This window comes from Vidua chalybeata, chromosome 6 (assembly GCF_026979565.1).
Source record: "Vidua chalybeata isolate OUT-0048 chromosome 6, bVidCha1 merged haplotype, whole genome shotgun sequence".
Taxonomy (NCBI): domain Eukaryota; kingdom Metazoa; phylum Chordata; class Aves; order Passeriformes; family Viduidae; genus Vidua; species Vidua chalybeata.
The window spans coordinates 52,741,045-52,750,339 of NC_071535.1; the positions used below are offsets into that span (position 1 = coordinate 52,741,045).

The following is a 9,295-nucleotide window of genomic DNA, read 5'->3' on the forward strand; positions in this document are numbered from 1 at the left end:
AACGTCATTCCAAGTTGAGCCCCGATGAACTCTTCCTCTTTCTTTCCCTCCCTTTGGCAGCAGGCCAATGCACACCAGGCCTCGTGGCTCATGCCAGAGCCTTCTTCCTCCCTGGGGAGCCTCCTCCCAGTAAGGGAGGAGCCCCCCACAGCCCAGGACTCTCCAGCTGAGTCCCCTTAGAGCCAGGCCGCCGTCTGAGCCCCACCTGCCCTGGGCCAAGCTGGGATTGGCGGCCGTCTTGGCCACAGCGACCACAAATAAACGGAGCCTCAAAGCTCTGACGAGAGGAAAAGGGCCAGCAAAGCCTCAGCTCGCAGCACGAGGAGAGCAGACTTCAGGCTGCTCGGGGAACTGCTAAGCAAGGTCCCTGGGGAAAATGTTTTTGAAGGTACTGGGCTCCATCAGTGCTGGTCGCTTTGGAAACATCACCTCCTAAGGGCACAGGAGCAGGCGATGCCCAAATGTGGGAAGCCAAGCAGGCGAGGCAGAAGGCTGGCTTGCCTGGACAGGCATCTTCTCTGGGCAAGAGGATGCAAAAGGAAGCTGTGTGCCCCGTGGAATCCAGGTCAGGAGAAGAATACACAGATGCTTCTAGCCACCGTAGGGAGAAATCTGGTGTGGTGAAAGCTGGTGTGGTGGAGCTGAAGGTGGCCAGAAATGTGGGGCACAATAAAAAGAGGGGTTTTAAATACATTAATGGAAAAAAAGAAAAAACCATTGTAGAAATAACACTGTCTCCTTCCAGGATGTGGATGGTCACCTCACAAACAAGGACAGAGACGCGGCAAAGCTGTTTAAGGTGCATTCTTTGGTTTAAGGTGCCTCTGTCCTCAACGCTCATCCCTCCCTTCCCAGTGGAAAACACTGCACTGGCGTACCAAGGGACACTGCAAAGTCTTTGAAGAGGGCAAGCCCTGCTCAGCAGAAACCAAACCACCCCTGTTTGATGCACAGCATTCCCATCCAAACCCAACACGTGCCAGCTATTGGGAAGAAAGAAAGCGAATCCCAGTCCAAGCCAGAGCAGTGGGAGCACAATGAGCGCTCCTTGGCGAATCCCGATTTATTTAGAGCAGAGGCGCAGCAGAAGTCAGTGAGCTGCTAACAAGAAACTCTTGGTGCCCTCGACAGCCAGTTCAGGAGAGCTCCCCAGAGACAGAGGAACTTCAGCTCCCTTTGTCTCTGGAGGATCTTCTCAGGCACAGAGTACGGGTGTTTCCAGCTGGTAACGCTGAAACGTCCTGGGAGCCGTGGGCTTGACGCTGCTGGCAGCAGCACTCTTCCTGACGTGCCGCTGGCTCCAGGGAAGGATTCCTTGCAACAGGCTGAGCTCCCATTCTTCCTTCCCTGGCCATGTCCATTTTCAGCCATTTGCCGGTTCTGCTGATCCCTGAGGCGGGCTGGGCTGTGATGCCACAAAGGGGCTGAGCGCTGGCGTCAGGCAGGGCTGTGATGACGTCCCAGGGCTGTGCTGGCCGCAGCACTGTGACATCACCGGGCCGGCGCTATATAAGACGGACCAGCGCCCGCAGCTGCCAGTGCAGTTGCGATGGGACGTGCCGGAGCCATGGGTGACGGTGACATCCTGATGACTGCGCTTGTCCTGCTGCTGGCCGCTGTGGCTGTCTGGTGGGCCTTTGGCCACCGGCAACCATGGAGCCGGCAGACGCGGACAGCAAAGAGGAGCAAGCGCCCCAGGGTGCGGCCCAGAGGCTCACGGAGGACGCGAGGAGCCCTTGCGGCTCCCAGGTTCCCCAGGCCTCGGGCGACTCCTCGCAAGCGGCCACGTGCTCCCGCGAGCCCCCTGGGCAGCTCCTGCAGCTGCGGCCCCTGTGTGGCAGTGGCCCAGGAGCTGCAGGAACTGATGCTGCTGCTCTGGGATGGCAAGGGGACGTGTGTGCCGCTCTACTCTGGGATGTGGCAGGCGTTGTGGAAAGAACTGGAGGAGCTGCTGCAGCGAGGCCACCTGCCCTGCTGTGGCTTGTCCAGCTCCTGCAGAAGCCTCCATCCCTTCCAGAGGCTGCTCCCAGCAAGATTCTCCATCCCTGGGAGAGCCTCAAGGCCTGCAAGGATGGCACAGCAGGGGGGAGCCGCCATCCATGCAGGAACCTCAGGCTGTCAGAGCCCCTGCATCCTGCCAGGAGCCTCTGCAATCTCTGACAGCCTCCACCCCTCGCAGAGGCTCAGTGAGACCTGTCAGCCTGCAGAAGGTGCAGAGCCCGTGGACAGGTCTCCCAGCTCCCTTGGACTCGCGGACTTCAACAACACGGGCTCAATCCTGACCATTGACGTGGCAGGGGAAAGCCCAGAAGTCCAAATGGGAGCCCAGCCCGATGCAGGGGAGCCGTCTCAGGAGAAGCTGGCGGAGCAGCAAGCGTCCTGGAGCCGGCAGTGGTCATCCCACAGCGGCCAGGACGCTGTGCCGGTTGTGCCAGCTGGCGACAGCCCGAGCCTGGTGGTGGAGACCAGCCTCCAGACACCAAGGAGGTTCCTCCATCTCCAGGAAGCTGCCCCAAGAGAGCCCTCGACTGCCAGGAAGGGCTTTCTAATAGCAGGTGAGATCTCCTGAGGAGCTGTCTGAGGCACCCCCGGGGCTCTCTAGGGGCACGGCCAGGCCAGGCCAGGGCCCCTGAGAGCAGCCTAGTCGCTGGCTCTTTCCAGTGCCTCTGATGGCACGGCTTGAAAAAGGCCCGTCTGCTTTGCAGCTGCTCCTGGGACGCCCCTGTGTGAAGCCTCGGGCTGTAGCCCCGGCCCTCGTCAAGAGGAGAGTCCAGCCCACGACGCCGGGGACGACGACGGTGCCGCCCTGCCCCGCTGCACTGGGGCTCCTGCAGCCGCCTGTGCGCGCGGCCCTGGCCCAGCTCTGCCGCTCGCCGGCCCGTCGGCCGCCGGGCGGCAGCCACTGCCCGGCGCGCAGCAGGAAGCAGGTGAGAGCAAGGCGGCCCGCGGTGGCCCGGCCCGCTTCCCTGGCGGGCGCTTGCGGGGGGTTCCTGGGCGCAAGGCTGATGGCTCGCTCTTGGCCGCAGGGCAAAAGAAGCAGCTGCAGGAGCTGTACCAGCTGGGCCCGCAGCTGGGCAGCGGTGGCTTCGGCACCGTTTTCTCGGGCATCCGCCTCTCCGATGGGAGCCCGGTGAGTGGCCGCGACACGGCCGGGCGTGGGAGGAGGGGCAGCGGTGGGGAGGGGCAAGGCTGGAGCTCAGCCCTGCTCTCTCGATGGCTTGCAGGTGGCCATCAAACGTGTGGCCCGGGAGAGCGTCCTGCAGTGGGTCGAGCTGGTGAGGGAGCGGGGCCAGCGGGACAGAGCGCTGCGGGGCGGGCAGGGAGAGTCCCGGGGCGCCGATTGGGAGTGGGAGGCGGCGGATGGCGGGGGCAGCGTGGGAGCCGCGGCATCGCGGGCCTGGGCATGCCAAACGCCAGCGGTGGGGCTGGGCAGGGGGCACCCCCAAGCATCCCCTGGGAGGGAGGAAACCCAAGCACCAGGGAGGCTGCGCAAGGGGGCACTGGGGCATCCCAGGCAGGGCGCGGCGCAGCCTCAGGGCAGCACCAGGCCTGCTGGGGGCACTGATTTCCTCCTCCTCACAGCCCGACGGCACCCGCGTGCCCATGGAGATCGTGCTTATGGAGAAGGTGGGCTCTGACTGCCACAACATCATCCAGCTCCTCGACTGGTTTGAGCTGCCTGACAGCTTTGTGCTGGTGATGGAGCGTCCGGAGGCATCGCAGGATCTCCTGCAGTTCCTGCAGGAGCACGAGTTCCTGTGCGAGGAGATGGCGCGCTGGCTTTTCTACCAGGTGCTGGAGGCCGTGCGGCACTGCACCGCCTGCGGCGTCCTGCACCGGGACATCAAGCCAGAGAACCTCCTCGTGGTCCCGGAGAGTGGCGACCTGAAGCTCATCGACTTCGGTTGCGGCACCTTCCTCCAGGAGCAGGTCTTCACGCGGTTTGCCGGTGAGCCCATGGCCTGGGCCCTGCTCCCGGTGCCAGGCACTGCACGGCCCCGTTCCCTCCTGGGCTGCGGCCTTCAGCCAGCTGCCCTTTGGCACGAGGCAGATGCCGTGCTCCAGAAGCCGGCTGCCGGCCCTGCCGACAGAGGGGGGCGGCAAAAGCCAGCTCCCGGCCCCTGGGCTCAGCAGGCCCACAAGGGCCTGGGCTGCTCCGCTGGCCTCCTTTGCCTTGCAGAATGGTTTCTTGCCTTTGGCCAGCTGGCTGGGGGACGCAGGGTGGCCTTGGGGGGGAAGCTGTGGCTGCGGCTGCAGCCCCTGCCTCAGCCAGGAGGCTGGCGCCAGGCTCTGGAAGGCAGCAGCCTGCGCCTGGACAGCGCCGCCTGTCTCCCCTAGGAACGCACGCGTACAGCCCGCCCGAGTGGATCTGCCTTGGCTGCTACCACGGCCATGGGGCGACCGTCTGGTCCCTGGGCGTACTGCTGTACGTCATGGTCTGCGGGAGCCTCCCCTTCAGGGACGACCATGACATCGTGCTGGGGCAGCTCTTCTTCTGGCAGCAGGTCTCTCCAGGTTGGTACCCGGCCTCAAGAAGGTGGGCTTTGGCAGATGACGGCGCGCAGCCCGGCGTGGCCCTCACGCAGCTCCGCGGGACGTCGTTCTGCCCTCAAGGGCCGGCCGCAGGAGGCGGCCCGTGCCGACGGGCTCAGCGTGGCACGGGCGGCCGAAGGAGGCGGCCGTGTCCCGCCGTGCCGCTCTCCCGCGCGGGGCAGAGTCGGTCGGGAGGCCGGCGCAGCCCTGAGCACACGCGGCGTGGCCCGGGCCCTGCAGGCGATGGGGGCAGCTGGGCAGGAGACTTCTGTCAGTGACCGGCGCTTTCTGGCTTCTCTCCCCAGAGTGTCAACATCTGATCCAGTGGTGTTTGGCCAAGCACCCTGCGGACAGGCCAGAGCTGGAGGAGATCTTGCGCCACCCTTGGGTGCAGGGCAGGCGTTTTTGATGCCTTGCCGGAGCCTCTGCAGCACCCGCTTTCCGAGTCCCACGCAGGACTGAGGACCCCACAAATAAAACAACAAATCCAATGCGCTGTGTCAAGTCTGGTCCTTGTCAGCAACTTCAGCTAAAGAAACCTCTTGGGAAAAGGGGACATCGGAGTGCTGCCTTCAGTCTTGGTCAAGCTTTCCATGCCTTTCCTCCGGGGTGGTGCTTTTGTGTCTTCAAGCACAGGCTGTAGTGCGGGTAGGAGGCGCTTTACCAAGCCAAGAAATGCAACCAAGGCAAGAAACAACAGCTGCCCTTTCAAAGTGGCAGGGCTTCTTGGCATCTCCTGAAGTGACACACGGGCCTGTGTGTGCATTCCAAGGGTCGGCGGGTTTCAGGGACAGAGACGTCTCCTCTCCAAAGCCCTGAGAAGAATAAGAAGCAGCAGAACGTCATTCCAAGTTGAGCCCCGATGAACTCTTCCTCTTTCTTTCCCTCCCTTTGGCAGCAGGCCAATGCACACCAGGCCTCGTGGCTCATGCCAGAGCCTTCTTCCTCCCTGGGGAGCCTCCTCCCAGTAAGGGAGGAGCCCCCCACAGCCCAGGACTCTCCAGCTGAGTCCCCTTAGAGCCAGGCCGCCGTCTGAGCCCCACCTGCCCTGGGCCAAGCTGGGATTGGCGGCCGTCTTGGCCACAGCGACCACAAATAAACGGAGCCTCAAAGCTCTGACGAGAGGAAAAGGGCCAGCAAAGCCTCAGCTCGCAGCACGAGGAGAGCAGACTTCAGGCTGCTCGGGGAACTGCTAAGCAAGGTCCCTGGGGAAAATGTTTTTGAAGGTACTGGGCTCCATCAGTGCTGGTCGCTTTGGAAACATCACCTCCTAAGGGCACAGGAGCAGGCGATGCCCAAATGTGGGAAGCCAAGCAGGCGAGGCAGAAGGCTGGCTTGCCTGGACAGGCATCTTCTCTGGGCAAGAGGATGCAAAAGGAAGCTGTGTGCCCCGTGGAATCCAGGTCAGGAGAAGAATACACAGATGCTTCTAGCCACCGTAGGGAGAAATCTGGTGTGGTGAAAGCTGGTGTGGTGGAGCTGAAGGTGGCCAGAAATGTGGGGCACAATAAAAAGAGGGGTTTTAAATACATTAATGGAAAAAAAGAAAAAACCATTGTAGAAATAACACTGTCTCCTTCCAGGATGTGGATGGTCACCTCACAAACAAGGACAGAGACGCGGCAAAGCTGTTTAAGGTGCATTCTTTGGTTTAAGGTGCCTCTGTCCTCAACGCTCATCCCTCCCTTCCCAGTGGAAAACACTGCACTGGCGTACCAAGGGACACTGCAAAGTCTTTGAAGAGGGCAAGCCCTGCTCAGCAGAAACCAAACCACCCCTGTTTGATGCACAGCATTCCCATCCAAACCCAACACGTGCCAGCTATTGGGAAGAAAGAAAGCGAATCCCAGTCCAAGCCAGAGCAGTGGGAGCACAATGAGCGCTCCTTGGCGAATCCCGATTTATTTAGAGCAGAGGCGCAGCAGAAGTCAGTGAGCTGCTAACAAGAAACTCTTGGTGCCCTCGACAGCCAGTTCAGGAGAGCTCCCCAGAGACAGAGGAACTTCAGCTCCCTTTGTCTCTGGAGGATCTTCTCAGGCACAGAGTACGGGTGTTTCCAGCTGGTAACGCTGAAACGTCCTGGGAGCCGTGGGCTTGACGCTGCTGGCAGCAGCACTCTTCCTGACGTGCCGCTGGCTCCAGGGAAGGATTCCTTGCAACAGGCTGAGCTCCCATTCTTCCTTCCCTGGCCATGTCCATTTTCAGCCATTTGCCGGTTCTGCTGATCCCTGAGGCGGGCTGGGCTGTGATGCCACAAAGGGGCTGAGCGCTGGCGTCAGGCAGGGCTGTGATGACGTCCCAGGGCTGTGCTGGCCGCAGCACTGTGACATCACCGGGCCGGCGCTATATAAGACGGACCAGCGCCCGCAGCTGCCAGTGCAGTTGCGATGGGACGTGCCGGAGCCATGGGTGACGGTGACATCCTGATGACTGCGCTTGTCCTGCTGCTGGCCGCTGTGGCTGTCTGGTGGGCCTTTGGCCACCGGCAACCATGGAGCCGGCAGACGCGGACAGCAAAGAGGAGCAAGCGCCCCAGGGTGCGGCCCAGAGGCTCACGGAGGACGCGAGGAGCCCTTGCGGCTCCCAGGTTCCCCAGGCCTCGGGCGACTCCTCGCAAGCGGCCACGTGCTCCCGCGAGCCCCCTGGGCAGCTCCTGCAGCTGCGGCCCCTGTGTGGCAGTGGCCCAGGAGCTGCAGGAACTGATGCTGCTGCTCTGGGATGGCAAGGGGACGTGTGTGCCGCTCTACTCTGGGATGTGGCAGGCGTTGTGGAAAGAACTGGAGGAGCTGCTGCAGCGAGGCCACCTGCCCTGCTGTGGCTTGTCCAGCTCCTGCAGAAGCCTCCATCCCTTCCAGAGGCTGCTCCCAGCAAGATTCTCCATCCCTGGGAGAGCCTCAAGGCCTGCAAGGATGGCACAGCAGGGGGGAGCCGCCATCCATGCAGGAACCTCAGGCTGTCAGAGCCCCTGCATCCTGCCAGGAGCCTCTGCAATCTCTGACAGCCTCCACCCCTCGCAGAGGCTCAGTGAGACCTGTCAGCCTGCAGAAGGTGCAGAGCCCGTGGACAGGTCTCCCAGCTCCCTTGGACTCGCGGACTTCAACAACACGGGCTCAATCCTGACCATTGACGTGGCAGGGGAAAGCCCAGAAGTCCAAATGGGAGCCCAGCCCGATGCAGGGGAGCCGTCTCAGGAGAAGCTGGCGGGAGCAGCAAGCGTCCTGGAGCCGGCAGTGGTCATCCCACAGCGGCCAGGACGCTGTGCCGGTTGTGCCAGCTGGCGACAGCCCGAGCCTGGTGGTGGAGACCAGCCTCCAGACACCAAGGAGGTTCCTCCATCTCCAGGAAGCTGCCCCAAGAGAGCCCTCGACTGCCAGGAAGGGCTTTCTAATAGCAGGTGAGATCTCCTGAGGAGCTGTCTGAGGCACCCCCGGGGCTCTCTAGGGGCACGGCCAGGCCAGGCCAGGGCCCCTGAGAGCAGCCTAGTCGCTGGCTCTTTCCAGTGCCTCTGATGGCACGGCTTGAAAAAGGCCGTCTGCTTTGCAGCTGCTCCTGGGACGCCCCTGTGTGAAGCCTCGGGCTGTAGCCCCGGCCCTCGTCAAGAGGAGAGTCCAGCCCACGACGCCGGGGACGACGACGGTGCCGCCCTGCCCCGCTGCACTGGGGCTCCTGCAGCCGCCTGTGCGCGCGGCCCTGGCCCAGCTCTGCCGCTCGCCGGCCCGTCGGCCGCCGGGCGGCGGCCACTGCCCGGCGCGCAGCAGGAAGCAGGTGAGAGCAAGGCGGCCCGCGGTGGCCCGGCCCGCTTCCCTGGCGGGCGCTTGCGGGGGGTTCCTGGGCGCAAGGCTGATGGCTCGCTCTTGGCCGCAGGGCAAAAGAAGCAGCTGCAGGAGCTGTACCAGCTGGGCCCGCAGCTGGGCAGCGGTGGCTTCGGCACCGTTTTCTCGGGCATCCGCCTCTCCGATGGGAGCCCGGTGAGTGGCCGCGACACGGCCGGGCGTGGGAGGAGGGGCAGCGGTGGGGAGGGGCAAGGCTGGAGCTCAGCCCTGCTCTCTCGATGGCTTGCAGGTGGCCATCAAACGTGTGGCCCGGGAGAGCGTCCTGCAGTGGGTCGAGCTGGTGAGGGAGCGGGGCCAGCGGGACAGAGCGCTGCGGGGCGGGCAGGGAGAGTCCCGGGGCGCCGATTGGGAGTGGGAGGCGGCGGATGGCGGGGGCAGCGTGGAGCCGCGGCATCGCGGGCCTGGGCATGCCAAACGCCAGCGGTGGGGCTGGGCAGGGGGCACCCCAAGCATCCCCTGGGAGGGAGGAAACCCAAGCACCAGGGAGGCTGCGCAAGGGGCACTGGGGCATCCCAGGCAGGGCGCGGCGCAGCCTCAGGGCAGCACCAGGCCTGCTGGGGGCACTGATTTCCTCCTCCTCACAGCCCGACGGCACCCGCGTGCCCATGGAGATCGTGCTTATGGAGAAGGTGGGCTCTGACTGCCACAACATCATCCAGCTCCTCGACTGGTTTGAGCTGCCTGACAGCTTTGTGCTGGTGATGGAGCGTCCGGAGGCATCGCAGGATCTCCTGCAGTTCCTGCAGGAGCACGAGTTCCTGTGCGAGGAGATGGCGCGCTGGCTTTTCTACCAGGTGCTGGAGGCCGTGCGGCACTGCACCGCCTGCGGCGTCCTGCACCGGGACATCAAGCCAGAGAACCTCCTCGTGGTCCCGGAGAGTGGCGACCTGAAGCTCATCGACTTCGGTTGCGGCACCTTCCTCCAGGAG

General features: G+C 63.6%; 2 protein-coding genes across 5 annotated transcripts in view; both read left to right on the plus strand.

Annotated features, from left to right (window-relative positions):
• The first annotated feature begins 1,457 nt into the window (after window positions 1-1,457).
• On the plus strand, window positions 1,458-5,024 carry LOC128790273 (uncharacterized). 4 transcript variants are annotated; one of them, XM_053946878.1, is made up of 6 exons: window positions 1,458-2,555; window positions 2,706-3,130; window positions 3,225-3,275; window positions 3,583-3,949; window positions 4,339-4,515; window positions 4,839-5,024. In XM_053946878.1, the coding sequence occupies exons 1-6, from the start codon at window positions 1,550-1,552 to the stop codon at window positions 4,940-4,942; spliced, it is 2,130 nt and encodes a 709-aa protein (XP_053802853.1). In that variant the 5' UTR covers window positions 1,458-1,549; the 3' UTR covers window positions 4,943-5,024. The 4 variants fall into 4 exon arrangements, with proteins under 4 accessions (XP_053802853.1, XP_053802852.1, XP_053802851.1 ...); XM_053946877.1 differs by having other exon boundaries at window positions 2,706-2,927; window positions 3,027-3,130; window positions 4,339-5,024; XM_053946876.1 differs by having other exon boundaries at window positions 4,339-5,024.
• Window positions 5,025-7,024: 2,000 nt separating this feature from the next.
• The window catches only part of LOC128789699 (serine/threonine-protein kinase pim-2-like), a 2,978-nt gene continuing 707 nt past the window's right edge, over window positions 7,025-9,295 (plus strand). Inside the window, exons 1-6 of the mRNA XM_053945868.1 lie at window positions 7,025-7,264; window positions 7,669-7,927; window positions 8,077-8,298; window positions 8,398-8,501; window positions 8,596-8,646; window positions 8,951-9,272. Coding sequence (XP_053801843.1) covers window positions 7,025-7,264; window positions 7,669-7,927; window positions 8,077-8,298; window positions 8,398-8,501; window positions 8,596-8,646; window positions 8,951-9,272 — 1,198 coding nt within the window. The remainder of the gene's footprint in view (window positions 7,265-7,668; window positions 7,928-8,076; window positions 8,299-8,397; window positions 8,502-8,595; window positions 8,647-8,950; window positions 9,273-9,295) is intronic.